At 31.3% G+C, this 21,927-nt stretch overlaps 1 protein-coding gene across 1 annotated transcript in view; it reads right to left on the reverse strand.

Moving 5' to 3' along the window:
• The window catches only part of DENND1B (DENN domain containing 1B), a 355,643-nt gene that overhangs the window by 257,091 nt on the left and 76,625 nt on the right, over positions 1 to 21,927 (reverse strand). The window contains exon 3 of the mRNA XM_044674913.1: positions 5,300 to 5,343. Within this exon, the coding sequence (XP_044530848.1) occupies positions 5,300 to 5,343 (44 nt within the window). The remainder of the gene's footprint in view (positions 1 to 5,299; positions 5,344 to 21,927) is intronic.

The following is a 21,927-nucleotide window of genomic DNA, read 5'->3' on the forward strand; positions in this document are numbered from 1 at the left end:
ACATATAAATGGGAAATATTCAATGAAATAAATAAAAAGGTATTTTTAAAAACTTCTTGATGTTTATGTTTTCACATTATCTTTATGTCAAAATATATTCTTTATCTTTTCTCCCAGAAAGCTACTGCTTTTAACCAAGAATTAAAAATAAGGGGAGGGATATTTTATGAAAAATAGTCAATATATTTACTGAGTCTGGAGGACATGTAATTAGCCATACCTACAACTTCCATCTCGTCAAAGGAGGGATGTTCATCTCCCTCTTCGTAGAGGTCAAATGTGATCATTATAAATATATAATGACTTGAGATTTTGGTTTGTTTCATTTTTTATTATGTGCAGAATATACTTTCTACCTATATCATTCATTCATCAAAGCAATAAGATGTAGAGTATATAAAAAATGTAAGACACTGTAGTGGGCATTGAAAACAATCTTGCTTTTTTATAATAGTTTCTTCTACAATCTATAAAATCTCAATACTTCATATAAGTATCACAATAGATGGCTAAAATAGAGTCATCTCACAGAAAGAGGTGAGTACTCTATGGGACATGAAGCAATTTAAATCTTTCCATCTATCAAAGTAAAGTATACTTTAAGTGCTTTAGCACTTAATCAAATAAATTAGCTTTGGTAAATAAAAAAAATACAACATAAAATACAAGGAATAAACATAGCAATAAACAAATATTGTGTATCCAATATGCCTAAGCTTCTGGGTTATTTATCATAGTGGAAACCTAATACAGAAGCATAACAAAAACTTCTTGACATAAATATTTAAATAAAACTACAATAATATTACCTCATTTGGTAAGGCAGTTTGGCATAGTATATAAAGAGCACTGGGCTTAGAATCTGAACAGTTCAAGTCTCATATAAAAGAACTTTGTGATCTTGGATTTAGCTAAATACCTCATTATGGCATGAGTTCTCAAAAGATAGAATAGCAGAACACAAACTGTGCTAGGTTCTGACAAGCTAGAGAGGCTTTTACATATGAGCCCTATGATGGAATTCATACCTGTTGTGTGATAACTATCCAAATTAAATTTGGAAATGATAACCATCAGGTTGCCTTGCAAACAAAAACTTTAAGCCAGAATAACTCTCAAAAAATATCTGCTTCCTAAGTTGTAGAGGAGATGCTATCTGGATCAATGGAGGGAAAAACCATGCTGATGAAATCACAGATTTTGAAGTTTAAAGTAACTTTAAGTAAGTCACTTCACCTTGAGACTTTAGGAGCCTCATCTAGTAAATGAAGAATATGGAATAGCTGATTTCCAAAGTCCCTCACATCTCTAAAAATATTACATGATTTCTAATCATAAGAAAATAAGGCAATATATTCCAAAACATATAATTAATTTCCAAATAAATGGCTGATACAATAAATGTTATTAATTCAAAAGAATATGAGCTCTTTACAGAATGAATTACTATGAGAGTGGAGGTCTTGAGGAACTTATACAATTTAGACAGGTAAAGAGTGCAGGGCAAAGTTCTCCAAATGGGCTGAATAGCATGAACAAAGAATTATTGTACAAGAAGCCACAGAAGCATATTAGTTAAGTTCTAATGACTAATAAATACAGTAAACATTTTACTGATTTTAGAGATGGAATTACAATTAAGCTTTCTTCAGAAAATTTAAACACTACTTTAGAAACTGAATTTTGAAAGGCTATTTGATATGACTGATTCTAACAGTAGTCTCTCATACCATTGTGAAATTAGAATCTGTTACCCTAAAAACTATGATTCCCAAAACCCGACTCACTTCCTGTCATGATGTGCTGATGTAGACAGGACATAAATTGGATGGAGTTCCATGTCTAGCCCTCTTTTCCTTCCCGTCAGTAGCTTTGGTGGAGCGGGGATTTGGAGCAGGTAGAAAACTTAGTCACTTGGTTCTATTTTGTCAGATAATAATCATTAAAAATATAATACTTGAAATATTGTACATTAATTTAACCCTTACACCTTTCTTATGGTTTCAGGGATCTGAGAGAGACTTTAAAGTCTCTAGGTTCTCATGACTTCACAGTAGAAACCTAAAACTGCTCATAAAGTCTATTCAGGAGTCAGAAAGGGTAGTAGGAATTAAGATAAAGTATAAGAATTCTTCTAAAGAGTTGTTTATAATTATTCAGCCTCTTGATAAAAATGGCTGACTCTAAAATTCTCAACACTATGCCAACAAAGCACAAATTCTTACAGATTCAAGTAAGTATTACTCAAAACACTTTAGTTTTTGAGAACAAGTATAAAATTGGTCAACAAACCATGACATAACTGTAATCTAACCATCAATTATGAAACACATCATTTTAAGTTTCACCTTTCCAAATCATCCTTTCTCTGTAGATCCTCCTTCACGGTTTTAAGTCTGAGACATTTCCATCCACATGTCATATGTTAATCTTTTCCCTAAAGGGTGGAAAATATATAACAAAATAAATGTGGCCACTTCTTTTGCTTCAGAAGTTAAAACAAGAGTTGTGCTAGAAGTAATTAAGCACAATGATTTAATTGATTTTTGGCACACTCCAAATGAAATCTTACTTTTCCAAAGTATCTTTCAAATACTTCCTTTTCTCTTAATTTCTGAACTCAGCCAGAGTTCAAGCCTAGCCTTTAAAACTGGTCTACCTGACTAAATTATCTTCCCAATCCATCTTCCACATAGCTGACAAAACGATCTTCATAAAGTATCTGACCTCTGGTCAATATATAAATTATTGGTCAATTACTGGTCAATAAACTCCAGTGCCTCCTTATTATCTCTCTGATCAAATATAAACTCTTCTGTTTAGTATTTAAAATTCGACCTAACTTGTCTCCTTAATATCTTTACAGTGATCTTACACATTAATCTCCTTCACATTCTCAATAGTCCAAATGTACTACTCAGTAATCCTGACAGACAAGACTTCATCTCCCCTCTTAATGTTTTATCAATGGCTGTCCCTCAATACCTAGAATGCTATCCATCTTTACATTCATCTCATGTCATCTCTGACTTCCTTTAAGACTCAGCTCAAAAATCAGTCTGTAGGAGCCTTTCCAGTACCCAAAAACTAAAAGTGCTTTCCCATTCGAGGTTACTTTTCCTCCACTTGGAACGTATCTTGTATATATCTATCTATGTACATGTTGCCTCTCCCATGAGAATAATCTACTTGAAGGTTTTTATTTTGTTAAACTCAGTGCTTAACAAATAGTGCTTGTTACATAACTGGGTAGCTCAATAGAGAAAACACTGGACTTATAGTCAAGAAGACCTGAGTTCAAATTCAGCCTCAGGTACTTACTGTTTGTGCAAGTCACTTAACCTCTGTTTGCATCAATTCACTAGAAAAGGAAAAGGCAAACCACTCCAGTATCTTTGCCAAGAAAACCCCGTGAACAGATTTCTATAGGGTCACAGTCAAGCACTGCTCAACAACTGAACAACAACATAGTAAGAGCTTAATAAATGCTTGCTAATTATATAGTTTATTTAAGACTAACATTCCCTTCCTAGACAAGAATTCCCTACTTTCTATTTTGAGCAATATATTTCTGGTACCTGATAACATTCTCAAAATAATGATGAGATTGTCAGGCAATAAGAGTAAAGAAAAAGCCACATGTTCCACTGGTATCCATGAAATCACAAAAGAATGCTAGTGAGCCCCTAGTACAATACAATGAATTTATAGAAGGAATCATAAAAATCACAGAATTCTAGTCAACCCATACACAAAAGGAATTCCCACTATAACATATACAACATTTAGGCACTTGAAGATCTCTGAAGAAACTACCACTTCTGACAGCACAGCTCATTCTACTTTTGAGTAGCTCTCACTGAAAGAAAATTTTTGTTGTTTTTTTTAAACCCTTACCTTCTGTCTTAGAATCCATACTAAGTAGCAGTCCTAAGGAAGACAAGCAGCAAGGGCTAAATGATCAGAGTTAAGCAACTTGCCCAGTGTCACGTAGCTTAAAAGTGCCCACTGAGAGATTTGAACCCAGAACACCCTATCTCCAGGCCTGGCTCTCTATCCACTAAATTACCTAGTTGCCCCAATTTTTTGTTTCTTTTTCTCTGCCATAATGCCTCTTAATTTAGAACTAACAGACCTCACTCAACCAAATATTCCATGAGGGAGCTAAATTTAAAAGCTCTTCTATCTGAAAGCTTTTCAAATACATAAAGTTAGCTCTCACCCTACAACCCAAATTTTCTCTTCTGTGAGCTAATCATGTCTACTTCCCTCAGCAAATCCTCAAGTAAGTTGGATTGAAGACCATTCCCCATCCTGGTTGCCCCCCTCTAGATACACAATGGATAGGTTGAGAAATATGCCTACCTATTCACTGTGAATTTGCTGTGACCCATTACCATGATTCAGATACAGAATAAGTTGGACAATGTCTAGGGGAGGGTAACCCAGGTTGTGACATAATTTATTTGCTTTTTTTTCCTACATAACTGCTTTACACATGAATTTTTACTGACTGAACAATTTTCAAATTTATCAAAATCAATATACTAAGATTTTAGTATATTTTTAAAAATCCTATGTTCATGATACTTTCATATGGATAATGATGAGCCTGATTTAACTAGTTTTTCTACCAGCAAAGTAATTCAATGTCTCAAACAGATCTCTCTTCTGTTATTTTCAAGCCTCCTTTTTTTACTCTGTAGGAAACTAGAATACATACTAAAATGTTCATTGTATTTATAATTTTTAAATTGTTTTCAATCTAATTGGCCCAAATAATACCTAAGTCAAGTTTTTATCCACTAAAAATGAGATAATATTAGTAGTTGACTGAAGTTTAAATGATTAAAACAAGTGACCCCATACTATTACCAAATGATGTCCCTTTGAAGACAAATGCATAACAGTACATTTTAATAATTCAATGTTGGTATAATTTCTTCAGAAGAGAATACTATAAGGAAATAAATATTTATTTATTTAATAAATCAGTTACTTCTAGCTCAACAAAGTGGCAGAAATGGATTTTAATGAAATATCAAGTACTGTCAAGTTTGAAGGCAGATAACTGTAAAAAAACAATTTTTTTCAAAATTTCATTAAAATATAAACATTAAAAATTGCTTTTTAGTCACTTTGTATATATTGTTCCTTAATCATCTACTCATATATAGTTTTTTCATTTGTGTCCCAAATCCTCCCAATTTATAACTGAATAGGAAAAGTATCATTGTTAGTAATCATTAGAAGTAGTAGCTGTAAAAACTAGCATAAAAAATTAATTTTTTTTGCCAACCTGGTCTCCAAAGTCCTCTGGGAACTTCCATAGTACCACCGGTTCTGTAAATAATTGACAGGTAACATTAATCAGAGACAAAGAATAGAATATTACTGACAGAGTACTAGAACATACTTGCTAAAATACTGATTGTATTTACAATTTTTAATGTTTTCAATCTAATTGGCCCAAGTAATAATACTAAAGCCATTCTTATCTACCAAAATGAGATAATTTCAGTAGCTAACTAAAATTTAAATGATTAAAACAAGTGATCCCATGTTATTACCAAAACATGTCCCTTTGAAGATATTAACAATGTATGCCTAATAATTCAATTTGGGTATAATTTCTCTCACATTAGAATACCATAAGGAAATAAATAGCAAAAAGTCATCCTATACTCAGGATTTTAATTGTATCAAAGTTAGCATTTAGTTAAAATAAATATTTACCTAATCAAATATAATTTCTTTATCAATTATATCTATCCAACATCATTTCAGTTTCCTCATTTTTCTAACACTTACTTGTCAAATTAAAAGTTTTCACTAAGGATTTAAATTAGCATTAAAACAAAAACTCGGTACTTTAAATTTAATTAAAATGTTGATCAAATCAATTCACTTATAAAATGATAATTAGCAATAAAATAGTAAGTATTAAAATACATAACTCTTTTTGAGAAAGAAATAATCATTTAAATACCACTTAAACTTCAAATATGTATCTTGAAATACAAATTTACTTAGTTCAACTTGCAAAGGAGATTAGAAGCTAGGCAATTATGTAAATAAATCTAGTACATTTTTCAGTGATCACTTCAAAGATAATAAATTATATTTCAGCTTAAAATTATATTACATTGGAATATAAGGCTTAAATGTTCATTTAAAAGTTTATGTTTGCATTTCTACACATTACTATGTAAAGTAACTGCCAGAAATGAACTAACAACTTAATTCACCATTGCTCCTGATTTAGAATCTAAATTTATAAGTCCTTAAAACCTAATTCTTCCACTGACATAATAGAAAAAAGGAGGTCCTAAATTTTTAATTAGCATTATCAAATTTCTCTGGTTATTTATTATCAATTTTTATCCTTCCAAAACAAACTTCTAAGAACTCAAAGTATGCTTCAACAGAGATTTAATAGTGAATTACTTATAACATGTTTTCAAAAACTCTTAAAGAGATGTATCAATCAAAAATTATACCAAGAGTCACTGAAAGTAGATATAGAAATGTAGCACCATTCACAGTAAGAACATTGAGTAGTTAGAGATCTGTCTGGACATATAAAGAATAATAGGAAATTTAATTCTACCCCCGTTTTTTGAAACATAACATATTCTTTTTTTTATACTCTATGCCCTGAATTGTAAATGGTTTGTTTTAGTTTGTGTTTTCTTAACCAATCAATAAAAAAATATAGAGAGGATTTTTCTACATGGTGTTAAGAGCAGGCCCCAGATAACCTAATTTAATTTACTCAATAAAATAGATATCCAAAAATAATTATTTGAAACACATAAGATGTAAAGAAAAATTATCCTTCCTCATAGTTGATTTTCTCATCTTAAGAAACAAGTCACATATTTAAAGTTCAAATCAGTAAATAACAAAACAAAGCCAATTTTTCCAAAAAATATGAGCCAAGCTATAGTCCACTGCCTTGTTTCTTATTAATAAAGCATAATTAAATTTTGTTTTATATTTTTATTTAAAACAGAAAAGATAATTAATTTCATATATCATTATATATGCCTTCTTGCTAAATTATTAAAAAATGACTTGACCATCTAGAATAGAATGTTTTTAGGGGTTAATTTTGTTTGCCTTAGATCTAAAATAAGACAATCTAAAATTAATTATTAATTTTTACAAAATGAAAGCTATTTAACAAATATTTATAAAATTAAAGGTTAGTCAAATATACACGAAACATTAAACATGTTACTCTGAGAAACTAAAAAAAAGGCATTCTAAACAAATTATCAATTCCCTACAAAGAGCTTATCACTTATGTCTATTGTATGAATGATATGATTTAATTTTCTCCAAATTAAATCTTTAAAATACTCCTTGAGTCCTATTTACATTTTGCAGCATTTTAGACATTAAATTTGCTCAACTTAAAATTCCCTTAAAATTACTTTCCAGATATTCCACTCCCTTTTTCTGGGTTTAAGATCTGTCTGTTTAAAATTCTAAGTTTTTGCCTTTTTTTTAACAGAACTGGACTTGATTCATAGTACTATCTTAATGTATTTCATACCCTCTCCCTCTATTTTTTTTGTACTTCCTACTCTTAAAAAGTCATATAAACATGTGACTATAAATATAAATACAAATACAAAAAAATCTGTTGGAAATATAGTTTTATATGTATGTATATATATGTAAATATATAAATATATATTCTTTCTTATTAAAAAAACTACTTCCTTCTTTACCCAGCCAAAGAAAAATTATGACCCAATCATCTGGATCCATATTTTTAAACAGATTAAGTTTGTTAGAGCTTCTAGGGTTAGATTCAGATAGCATCTGACATCTTTGTGGTAACTTCTCACAAATACAGCAGTGGAAGAAACAAAAGGGTACTAAATCCAAAAAAGAGGCATAATCCGATTCTGCAACTTTATGCACTTTATTGAGATTTACAAAGACTGAATTTTTTCCCCCTGAGGATTACTTTCTAGACACTCCATCTGATCTCTCAATGTTAGGTCAATTTTATGCTGATTTTATGGGTGAGAGGATGAGAATTGCTGGCAGAAATAGCTGTTGCCAGTGATGACTGGTGTATGCTGGATTTCTCAAGTATCCTGTCTCTAATAGTACTTCAATGATATATATGCAATTATCTTAATTATTTTTTAAATCCCACTGTTAAGTATGTTAACAAAACTGAAAATAGAAAAACAAAGTATGAATTAAGGCTTTTTAGGAAAAATTGAAGTAAATTGTACTATTTGTAACTAAAATTATAAAAATTTAGGAAAATATTCAAATTTATATCTCTGAACACATGCATTGTGAACTCATAAACAATGTTTTTAAAATATTTGTTTAAGTAAAAATATACAAGCTGGCACAAAAATTTATGAGATGTTATCAGAATTTATATCCTAAGTAAGAAATAAATCAGTTTTGTACATGTTTTATAATTTTAATAATTTGAAAGGGGAAAGGGGAAAATATATTTCAATTAAGTAAATAGGATATCTTCCACTAGATAAATTTTCTAATAAATGATATTCCATTATATCCTAAATTTCTAAAAGATATTGTCATGTATTTTCTTATAATGATTTATAACACTAGAAAAGGGTTTGATGAGAGAATCTCTAAAATTCTTTTCAAGATTTAAGATTCTATTTCTTTCGTTTGCAAACAATTCAATTAATATTCATCAAATGAGTACAAAAGCAATAATAAATTTAAAATATTTTAGTGACAATACAAAAAAAACCTCAAGGGAAGAGCTTATTTGCAGAAAGAATAAGAATTACTTAATTTTAGAAAATGATACTAAATGGAATGGATCTTTTTTTCAAGCATGATGCAATTACAACTATAGCTAGAGAATACTTGTTGGAAAAGACAGAATTTACTGGGAGAAGAAAATGACCCCATAAGATGGCCATTATATTTCCATTTGCCAATATAACACTTCTGAATTCAAGATGTATATTATATATATAAATGTTATGTTTGCCTATAAATATATAAAATGGAACATATATGTGTGTGTATACATAATAGTCTCAGAATTTAGAAGATACAAGGAAAGTTAAAGATTATTCAACTCAATAGCTGCATTTTTAAGTAAGACAAAACTGAAACTCCCATCCCCCATCACTTCATTAGCCCAAGTAAAAAAGAGTATAACTGGTGTAAAAGATCTAATTTGATGGCCTTACTCTGTGGGTAAGCAAGAATAGGGTTTGTGCCCTATTCAGAGGTTTCAAGGTTAAATGGTTTGTCCAAAGTCACATAAGTAGGAAGGGAAAAACTGAAAGAAGTGCCTAATTTGACCCTGATAACTTATTCTCTACAAAGAAAATAAAAAGAACCATTGCATCTTCTTTTTCAGACTGAGAAGGAACTGCTACATCAGAAAAGATGAAACCAATATGATGTACATGAGTACATGAGAAAGTCACTCTAAATCCCCTGGAGGAAGAGATTAAGAATGTGAACTGGATCACAGCACAATTAGGAATTTGTTAGTAAGCTTTGGCTAGGTTGATGACCAACCTAAAGGATTACTACTAATTAACAGATATGGATCCATGTGGATAGCTCAGTCCTTGTCTTGGTACTGTTAAATATTTTTATGAGTGATTTACACAAAACCAGGGAAGGTCACCTAATCAAATTTGCCAAAGATAAAAAGACAACTAGCATCCTAAATGTCAGCGTTAGCATACATAAAATCTTGGCAGGCTGCAACAATGGACCATGTCTAACAAGATGAAATTTAATAGGTATCAATGCAAAGTCCCAAATGTGGCTTCAAAAAGTTAAAGTATGGAAGAGATGTCAATAGAAAAAAGTCCTGTGAAAGAGACTCTACGTTTTTGGCAGACTGAAATCTCTATACAAATTAATAGTGTGATCTAAGAGCCAAAAAGCTAAAGAGCTGATAGAAGTACTTTCTCCAAAAGCAAAGTGATAGTTCCACTGTTCATATGTCCTGATCATATCCTATCTGGAATACCGTATCCAGTCCTAGGTACCACATTTTACAAAGTCACTAATAAAAAGGAAGATAATATCTTCAAGTATTTGAAGCAACATCATACAGAAGGATTAAATTTGTTTTTCTTGGACCCACTAGAATCAATGCTTAGAAGTTAAGGATGCAGATCTAGATTCTATATTGAATATAGAGGTGATTTGCAATGAATAACTAAAACTGACCAAAAATACAATGAGTTAACTCTGGAGGTAGCAAATTCTGCCATCACTAGTATAAAAAGTATTTATATTTAGGTATAGTTTGGACTGGATAGCATGATAAGACTCTTCCAACTTATAGTTCAATTGCATGAACTGTTAAGTAGCTGCATAAAGCTGGGCTATAACAAGTCCTATGATTTTCCCTTCCTCAGATAAGTTTTGAGATAATAATACATAGAAAAGGCCATTTGGAAAAGAACTCCTATAATGTATATAAATGATAAACAGCCTCTAAGCTGTATTAAGTTCCTTCCTTAAGTCTGATGTATCTATATCCAATTTTCTGGTAAAAAGCTGTATCCTATTATCCTAACTTCTCCATATAAATTTTAGCCCATGAATTTCTTATTCAAAACATTACAGTTAGGATATGGAAATAAAAAAGTTTTTAAAACAATAGCAATAATTATGCCATCAGGGGCAGCTAAGGGGTTCAGTAGATAGAGAGCTAGGCCTGAAAAATGGGAGGTCCTGGGTTCAAATATAAATTCAGACACTTACTGGGCAATTTACTTAAACCTAAATGCCCAGCCCTTACCATTCTTCTGACTTCGAACTGATACTTAGTATTAATCCTAAGGGAGAAGGTAAGGGTTTTTAAACAACAACAACAACAACAACAACAGCAATCATTTTTCTATATTTTCTTCCAAGATGGGCCAGTGTTTTCCCAGAAAAATCAGTAGATTCACAAGATAGGTCACATCTAGCTAAGGGTGGCAATACTGCTTTTTTTCATTGATTATTCTTGAACCAGTTTAAAGGGGTGATTCCCCTTGAAATCCCTTCATCCCCCTTCATGAATAATCCAATCCTTAGGGAAAACTTTCAATTTTCTATTTTTAGGGAAGGTTAAATTATTCATACTGACACACAATCCCTTCCTTTCCCCTTTATCCATTTTAGGATATATATACTCATAGAATGTTACAACAGAAAGGTACCTATTTAGAGGTATTTAATTCAATCCCCTTATTTGTATCAGAGTTTGAAAGGAATTGTAGCTTAGGGTCACAGATCTTGCTAGTGGGAATTGGATTGGAAATCAGATTCCTTAATATTCTAATGATCTTTCCTTTATGTACTACCTAAATAAATTTCATGAGTATTACAATAACAAACACACAGGCACCAAAATATTAGCATTAAATACTATCTTTATACAACTGCATTCCTACCTTCAACATTACTTTTGTAACCCTGGACAAATCTAAACAGAAATCAGAATCATCTGGGTTTTAAAACCAAGTATTGCCCAAGTATAAATCCTCCTTCTACCTAAATCTAGAAGCAATAAAAAGAGAAACTTTTGAGAAAATAAATGAGGTAAGGCAATGGAAAGGCACACAATGTGTGAAAATAGGTTATGGAATATTGTCAACAATGGCATGTGTAAAGAGGACATCAAACACATATATAATAAAACCAGGAAAGGAGTTTAACCAGACATGTGGCAAAAGAAAAATAAGAAAGGAAGTCCAAGAATTACAATGTTAGGCATGAAACGATCAAAGGTTCAGGCAATAATCTTCAAAAAATTAAGAAGATCTCTAAGATTTATTGGAAATTGTCAAAAACTGCATACAATGAAAGGCCCTGGATAGATCATGCCCAGTAGTTGGATACACTAACCAAACTGAAAGAGCTTTCAGAAGAGCTCTCAATCTCAATTGGCTACAGGCATTTAATATACTTTTCCAGTCTAATAGGTTTTATAGTTGTTTCTTAAAGAACAAAGTATCAGTAGCTTATTCCTCAAAAGCCAATAAAAATTGTACATCATACATATTTATTTAATATAATGACAATATTGTCATCAAAAGGTATTTTAGTGCCTATTAGATTTAAAACACTTCAATGAGATTATTTTTAAAAGTATAAGATACAGACTCAATCCTACTCTTCTTCCAGACTAATTCTTTGACTGAATAACTGACTAGTCAAAAAAAAAAAGATAATATAAGTAAAAAATAAGAATTTTCATTATAATACATATGTTTTAGAAAAGAATAGTTCAAACTCCTCTGTCTAAAGACCCTTATAGTATGATAAAAAAAAAATCAGGCAAATCTCTCCGATGAAATCGCTTGAAAAAAATTTCTGTCCCTTTGTTGGGGGGTGGAGGGTGGGGGTGGGGAGGGGGAATCACATTACTAATAAAAAAGAATGAAACTGCTTCTGATGAAATAATAGTAAGGATACTACTAATAACTTAGTAATTCATATTAAAAATTGACACCGTGTCTATTATGAACATTAACAACAAAAGAAACTAAAACCAGGGGGAAATGAGATTTTAAGAAATACATATATAAAATATGTAGATATACACATAGATATACTTTCTCAAGCTTTTTTATCTGTAAAAGAAAGCAAGCCTGCATTCATACATGCACACATATGCACACACACACACACACACACACACACACACACAAAATTTGTATTCTATGTCCAAGGAAGACAGGAGTCTTCCAATACTTTCACGTATCAAGTATTATTATCTATGGTCAAATGCTTTTCCCAAAAAACTTAAGGAGCTGAAGCTAGAACAACAGGTTTAAACTTCAAAAATGGAAGAGCCAGACCTGGTATAAGTATACTCACTTCAAAAAAATGCAGTATCAAAAAAGAAATTATTTTATACAGATAGAATGTTAGGACCAATTAGAAAAGGGCCAATTGAACTACCTCATTTTATAGGTGAAGAAAATGATAAATGAAATAAGAAGCTAGGAACAGCTAGTGAACAGAGTACCAACACTAGAGTCAGGAAATCCCCAATCTGGCCTCATACACTAGCAGGTCACTTAACCCTATTTACCTCAGTCTCCTCATCTGCAAAATGATCTAGAGAAGGAAAAGGGAAACTATTCCAGTAGCTTTACCAAGGAAACCCCAAATGGGGTCACAAAGAATTGAACATAACTAAAAAAAAACACTGAAAAAAACAATTCTTATTGCCAACCAATACTCTTTCTAATCAACCAAAATACATCTCATATCATAGCATAATACAAAATAAAACTCTCCTAAAAGCAGTGGCATGCAGTGACATTAGTTTTGCATTAGGAGTCAAAGTACCTGGATTTAGATCCTAGTTCTACAACCTACTACCATCTGTGCAACTTCTGAGCCTCAGTATCCTCATCCCTAAAAGACCAGATGAAATGAATAAAAATAGGTAAAAAGTTCTTAACATCTTTTATCATGAATCCTTTGGTATTCTATTCTAGTACATCCTATGGGCACATTCTCAAAATAATGTTACATTTTTTCAAATTTGCAATTGAAGGAAATTTTAAATTTTCTTTTGAGGTTGATGAAAAATAAAATTTCCATCCAACTTCAAAAATTCCCTGAAATCTACCTAGCACCCGAGATAAGAACCCCTGGAATAGATGGAGTCTGAGATGTCTTCCATCTTAAAAGCCATATTTTATTGAGAGACTTGGAAATGAAATATTCATTTATTTTATTTTTGGCAATTTTACTGAGGCAAATCCTTTCAGGAAACGGAAACTTAACACAACACGAATAATTCTAGTAGTTTTTTATAGCCAATAGCAAAAATTACAATGACAACTTTATATTCATTCCATATATAAAAATATGCACACAAAAAAGTGAAGGACAAGTAAGTTTCTCAGTCTATAATTAAGCTTGCCACTTAAAATTATATATAACATGATGGTCCCATTTCAACATTCTCACTATTGTGAGATAGGTAACATGCACCACTCAGTATTATAATATATCTGTTGCTTCTGAAACTATCGTCACAACCTGGTAGGAATTTAATGGAGAATTCTAGCTTTTCCTTCTTTTTCCCTCAATAGCTAAACTGTTAAAACCAGGGGTCCACATAACCAAATAGTTGACTTTTTGTTATAGTTTAATAATTTCTATTTATGGGACATGATAAAATATCTTGAAAGAACCTTTTAAAAATAGGTAGAAGGGTTTGTATAGATGTTTTCTTCTGTATCTTTCCCCATTAAATAAGACCTATTATAATAAAGATAGGGAAAGAACCTCATCAATCACCTGATGGAGTAATTCAAAACTTAACCAAACAGGGCTAATGGGTGAGAATTGAATTGAAAACACCTTGACAAAGAAAGCAATTTCTTTTCTTCGCACTCTTCTGAAGCTGTGGGTGATCATGGTAATCGAACCATCAACAGTGAGGGGCCATCTGTCCCAAGGGCCTTCCATGGAAGTTTTAAAAAAATAGGAGTGAGGGAGCAGGAGAGAAAGAAATGCTGTACCACAGATGTTCAGTCTTGATTGAGCTATGACATGAAGCTTACAACTGAGAATCAATGTTTTGACATTTTTCAGATAGCAATCTTTGAAAGTCAAGATAAAAGTTATGATAAGAACAGGAAAAGAAAACAGTCCAATAGGTTGTAAGTAGGAAGATCATCTTATTTTTATTGAAAACACTGATAATTCATTTTAGTCAGATAATATGTTCAATTTATCCTAGCTTGGATTATACTTTAAGTAAAAAGGACAGAGGGGAAAAAACCTACACTGGAGTTGCTCTGAGACTACATCAAGCTAGATATTAAAAGACTGGTACAATTTTCTCTTTCCTTTTCATGTATTTTTCTTATTTTTAAATTATTTTTATTAATCCCAACTATATGTTATTCCATCAAAAGAAATTATTTAGTTTTTGACAATACTTCTTAATAAGTTTAACTCCAACAAAAAAGTTACAAGATATGCAAACAGCATAAAAGCCATCAAATATTAAATTAGCTTAATTTTCCAAAATATTTGTCTGATCATTTAACTTTTCAATGGAAATTTTGACAATAAACAATGTCTTATCATCCATTTAAACAGACTAAACATTAATCACAACAATGGCTATTTACATTTTAAAGTTAAAATTCACAAAGAACAATTAAAAATAACAAAAATCTTACTTTAAAATAACTGTGGCACAATTATATATAGATATATTATTGAATATAATACCTACTGACAAAATAATATTAAAATACTTAGCAAAGGAAAATTTCAAGGAAATTAATTCAGATAACTGAATGAATGAAATACTAGCTTTTTTATTTAATATGTTAGATTCTGCAGCAGGGATCAGAATGTGCACCTAATTTTATGGGAAAAGACTTAAAAATTATGTAAAAAAATGTTGAGTAAGAATCATTTTTAAAATTATAAATTCTTTCATATATTCTTTTACCATGCAAAATCCTATTAAAGATTATAATTGTATGTCGCGATTATTTTCCAATGTTCATACACATATTGCATAAACCCTTTGTAATCATTTCTTTGGAAACCAACACTAACATTTCCTTTATAGGTTATATTATAATGGATTTTTGGAGCACACATTTTTTTACTCCCATAAAGCAGCCTTTGTATCATTTCTTAGAAAGATTTAAGTAATAATAAGCAACACTATAATGAAAATATACAGTATGTGTATATAATGCAGAACTAAAGTTGAGATTAAGCAGTTATTAGCTATTACTTAACAGTAGCAGAAGCAGCTATGAACAGAAATGGCACAGAGATGAAAAGCTCCTTAAGAATACAGGCTGTGAATGCAGAAAGTGAAATTGGAAAAAGAAAGAAAAAAATAATCTGCTCCTAAACATTGAGCAGGTCAGGTCTAGGAATAAACTGCGACTGAAAGTGAAATGAAAGAGATAGGCAAAAATAAATATTTCTAATGCCAATTTCTCACATTAAATCATGGAGAAATTATGAACTTTCCAAAAGCCAATTCTTACTGATTCTTAAACATTAGGCAACAGCTAATAGTTAATAGATCTATATATGAATATGCATATGTGAGTGTGATAATGAATATACATGCACTGAGAATCAACCCAGTACAGAGACGACAAGTGGCATAGTGGATTGAATGCTAGGCCTATTAACTTATTAACTGGGTAATCCTATGCAAGTCACTTAATCTCTGTCTGCCTTAGTTTCCTCATCTGTAAAATGGTGATAATAGCACCTCCTCCCAAGGTTGTTGTAAAGATGAAATAAGAAAATATTTATAAAGCACCTGGTACAATGCTTAGCAAACAGTAAGGTATTAGGTAACGTTAGCTATTACTATTATTACAGTGGAAAAAATATTGGGCATGGGAGTTAGAAAAGACCAAAGTTCAAATCCCATCTTTTCTGCTAATTCATTATACGCCTTTTGCAAATTTTCTTAACTTCTCTGGGTCTTGGCTTCATCTATAAAATGAGAAAGTTAGAGTAAATAAGATCCCTTCCACCTCTAAATCTAGCATGTACAATTTTTTTTATTCAGACTGATGATTCCATCAGTGTGGAGAATTCTCTTTACAGAAACTGCCCCCAAAACTGTAGTTTGTTTTTTTTTTCCTAGTTTTTACTAGGAACTTACCTGTAACTTAATCTTCCAACAGTTTCCCAAAAAACTGATTCAACTTATCCATTATCATACAGCTAATATGTGTCAGAGTCAGTTCTTAAACTCAGGATCTTCTTGAAACGAAGGTCAAGCCTCTAGCTTCTGAGTTACCATATGGTATCTCAAATGTATGCATCTATGTGTTTGTGAGTTATATGAATTTCAAAACTTATCACAGTCATGAGAACTAAAATAATACTACATATTTAATATTGTAAATTCATTTACTCAATGTTGAAATTGAATTATTTGCAATTTAAATAACTATTTAGAACCAAAATATAAACATCAATTTTAACTGAAATATTTATTAATATTTTTGTCTTATTGCATTATATTATAAAATCTCATTTTTCTTGTAAAATACACCCTTCTCTGTTTAAGAATGCTTTATATCTTTGTGAAGGTTTTGGATTGGGTATCCATTTTAAAGGCATAAAAAAATTCTAGAATGCATTGATTCAGTCATCTGAAAATATATTAAGCAGCTAGTTTCTATGAGAGAAAGTTGCTGGAGCAGGGCCAGAAAAAGAAAAATTTAAGTCGAATAAAAAAGAAAAAAGAAAATCATAGAGGGAACTCAAAAGAGTTTATACTGGTGAAATAAATCATAAGTTGAATTTGGAGAGAAGAAATTTGTCAAGAATTATGACAAATTGAGAAAAATTTAAAAAAACAATCTCCAGGTCCAGATTCTACTTCTGGTGAGTAAGGGAAAGAGAGTGGAAGACAAAGAAGGTAGACTTAAAGAAATATGGAAGATTGGTTAGGAAGACATAAAGAGGAAGATTCTCAAGAAGGATAAAGAGAATGTAGGTGGCAATAAGGTAAGATGAGATAAAATAAGTTAAGCAATTCAATAGAGTCGATTAGTGAGTGGGACAAATTGGTGAAATAGGAAATTGGTACAAGACTGAAGGGGAGGGTTGAGTATGACTGTGATTATGGAGGTGTTGAGAAAAACAAGTCATTTGAATTAAGTGTCAAATTATTAACTATGTGGAAATTAGTTGTAAAAAGTTTTAATCAGTTATTGAAGGTTCAAGTATAAACATCCCTGGGAGATCCTCAAGAATGAAATTATAAAGACACACACAAAAAAAATTCCAATTAAGAGGGAAAATATGATTTGTCTTAAGATATTATCATGAATACATACAGAACTCATCATCCAACTTAGATTTTAAAAGGAAATGTAGAGGACGGAAGTAAGACCAAATAACAAGAGGCAAAAAAGGAAGAATGCTACAATACAAAATTAATTGAGGCTCAGTAGCAAAGTTAAGGACAACAGAACCTTTTTAAACATACTGGAAGTAAAAGTACAAAAATGGGATAGGATCCCTCTTTGAAGTGGATGGGATAATGGTAATAATGCATTGCTATTGTTTCTTTATTCTTTGTAAAGAAGTGTGACTTTTACAAAGGGAAATGACAGAACATTCACAAGTAATTTCAACAAATAAGTCTGGAAATATTCACTATTATTGAGAAAGGGAAATGTGCAGTGTCTTGCATCTAGAGAGCAATCTTTTTGTTTCTGTCATAGCCAACTTACCAGATAAAGAATGATCTCCCTCAGAGATGGTAAAAGGACTCAAAGAATACCTGTCAACATTCCAAGTTGTTAGGCAGAATAGCAGGCTCTCTAAAAGAAAGGGATGTAAGGCAGCAATGAGAAAAATGGGAATTTTAGGTGAAGGAGAAACAAGCACAAAAGTATTACACAAAAGGAGAAAGAAAAGGAATAGGGTAGTTGCACTATTGTTTAAAAACAAATTTGAAGCTCTTCCTAAACAGAAAAGAAATAGATTCTCCGAGGAAAAAGAAGGTTTTTGTCTTCCGAAACATATTATAATACATTCACAGAAACTATGAGGTGAAGAGATCATCTACTAAGGGGAAAAGGAAGAAGGCAGAAATAATTGTAGGTGTTAATTCCCTGCTCAGGGGTACAGAAGTAGCTATAGGTTAACCTGGTAACAAAAACAGAGATATTTGTTGCCTTTCTAGAGGGGGTAGCCATAACCTCCTAAAATTGATCTAAATGGATTATAACTATCCACTTTTGGTGAGTTAAGAGTCAAGTATTTTACAAATTTAATCAAAAGGGATTTCAACTAAAAAGGATGAGGGAGTGAGAAGACTGTCTTATTTATACTCCCAAAGTTAGATTCCATTCCCTCAAAGGAAGAGACCAAAAAAAACAAACAAAAAAAACCTGAGACAAACAGAAACTCATATGTGATTAAACTCAAGATAGTAATCAAACTCATTGATTGTAATAAAGTAGTAAAATCCATGCATCAAGTTTCTATACACAAATGCCCAAAGTTTAGGCAACCAACAAAAGGAAGAATAGATCTTGACAGAAAGGAGCAAATTTGATCCAAGCTATCCCTGAGAGTTGGTTGGATGAAGGTCATGACTGGCCATTGCTCTAAATGGTTATAACTTATTGAAAAGAATCAGGGCAGGTACAGGTAGAGTGAGAGACTAGCATACAATATTAAAAACATACTCAGGCAAAGAAATCTAATTATGAAGAGTACTGTGATAACCAAGAGGAAGAAAGATAAGTGAATATATCATAGGCATATTAACATCTGAACAGAAAGAAGAAATAGATGAATATCAGAAACATCATAAAACTGGCAAAGAGACAGGATATACTAGTGATGTAGAATTTAAAATTTTATTGTATCTACTGTATTTCCGTATTTTGGATGTGATTCTTACTAACATAAAGAAGATAAAACCTAGAAAAGTTAACTTGCCCAAGCATAGAAAGGGAATAATAATAGAGTAAGAATGTGAAGAAAGGACCTCTGACACTATATGGTCTCTATATGCCACATTCCCATCTCTGTGTTTTGTGCCATCTTCCTAGTTATTCTTTCTCTGTAGAGATAGAAAAGAAAATGAACTTAATTCAACTCACCAATTAAGCACATAGAAAAGTTTGTGCTAGGTATCAAATAACATAGAACTGTGCATTCAAAAACAGAAGCAATTTTGCATTGGTCCTTATACACACAGAGCATTTAATAAATTGCCGAAATGAATTCTAAAGGAAAGATATAAGCATAAATAAAATGTCAAGTCTTAATTTAATCAAATGATTCAATTCCATCCCAATTAAATTATCAAAAAAAATTATTTTACTGAACTTCAAAAAATAAAAACAATTCATTTGGAAAAACAAAAAGTCAAGAAAAGGAAATAATGAAAAAAAAGTAAGGGAGTCTAATACCAGGTTTCAAACTATAGTATAAAGAGCAGTGATTGTCAAAACTATTTGCTACTAAGAAATAGAAAAATAGATCAGTAAAATAGAATAGATATACAACAGTCATAAGAAGTTACAGAAACATTGTGTTTAACAAATGTAAAATTCAAAGTTTTTGGAATAAGAATTATCTGGTAAAAATTGTTGGGAAAACTGGAGAATAGTTTGGCAGAAACAAAATTGAGACCAATATCTTATACCAAGATGAGATCAAAATGGATAAATAAGCTATCCAAGAATTAAGAAAAAAATGCTCTAAATCATTACTGCACCGAGAAATTCAAATCAAAACAACTTTGAGATATCATCTCATATCTACCAGATTGGCTAAAATGATAAAAGTGCAAAGTGACAAATGTTGGAAATGAGGTGAAAAAATAATGACACATTGTTAATGAAAATGAGAACTGATCCAACAACAATTTTGGAGAGCAATCTGGAATTATACTCAAAAAGTTATAAAAATGTATATATCTTTTAACTTAATAGTAGTACTACTATTACTTTTATTTCCTAGTGTTAAAGGAAAAAGGAAAAGAAACCACAAGTTGTGATATTGGAAATTTGGGTGTCCTTAAACTAATTTTGAGGTCCCTGATCTAAACTTCCTGTGAACATTTAGAGCTCTTTCAAACTACATTTCCCATGATCCAATTGGCTTCCTCTCTTACGTGATTATGTAAGACAGTTATGTAATAATGTAAACAGAAGGATAAATAGTGAGTGCCTGGGTTGGTACTTCCTCTTTTCTGCCTTGGGATCAGGAGCCAGGATGGGAGGAGGAGGCAACAGGACTTGACATTCAAACTGACTTAACAGGCGTGTGACTTTATTTTTCTAATGGATACCAATAAATCCCTTAAAACCATAATATTTTTAAATCTATCCTTTTATATCCATTTTATTTCTTAAAAAGTTCTAAAATATTTATAATAGCTCTTTATGTGGTAGCAAAGAACTGAAAACTGAAAGGAAGTCTTTCAATTGAGGAATGGCTGAACAAGTTGTAATATATGATTGCAAAAATACTATTGTGCCATAAGAAATGACAAACAAGATGATCACAAAAAAACCTGGGAAGACTTATATGAAGTGATACAAAATGAAGTGAACATAACTAGGAAAACAATGTACACAGTAACAAAAATAATGTACAATGATCAACTGTGAATAACTTAACTATTATCAACAAGGCATGGATCCAAGACAATTCCAAGAGGCTCATGATGAAAAAGGCTATCCACCAACTATGGAAGGAATTGATGGGAGTCTGAATGCAGAATGAAACTACATGAATGAAACATTCTTCACTTTTTTTCCCCTAGGGAAATGTGTCCTGTTTCACATGATAGATAGTGAAAGATGTATTACATGATAACAAACATACAACCTATATCATATTACCTGCCTTCTTGGGGAAGAAGGAGGAAAGGAAGGGGGGGGGGGGAAAGGAATGAGACATAGATTTTTAGACACAGCTAATGTGAGTTTTTTTTATTAGATAAGCATATTTATTATAACATATATTTATAACTAATTAAATATGTTGTACTATTGTTATGTTATATATTATGATATATAAAATTAAATTAAATGATAACTAAAAATCTTAATGCAGTTTTAATAGCTTTCAGAGACTAAAACTACACTAAGATTTGGGATATCCTGGATAATACAAAAAGGAGTAGAGTAATGGGAAAACGAAAATAAGGCACAAAATGCAACAGCAAAATTTGAGAAGTCTAAAAACATTCAACTGAAGGGTAGAGGACAGCTTCCAGTAAGGATGAAATAACACTTGAGAAGCTGAATATTGAGACTTCTGAAAGATATGAAGGGTATACATTCTAGGCATGGGGCATGCTCACATACATGCCAATGATAAAAAGAAAGGTCCCATACAAATCAAAATATTTTTAGCAGCATCTTTTTTCAATAGCAAAGCCTA

Source organism: Gracilinanus agilis, chromosome 4 (assembly GCF_016433145.1).
Source record: "Gracilinanus agilis isolate LMUSP501 chromosome 4, AgileGrace, whole genome shotgun sequence".
Lineage (NCBI taxonomy): Eukaryota > Metazoa > Chordata > Mammalia > Didelphimorphia > Didelphidae > Gracilinanus > Gracilinanus agilis.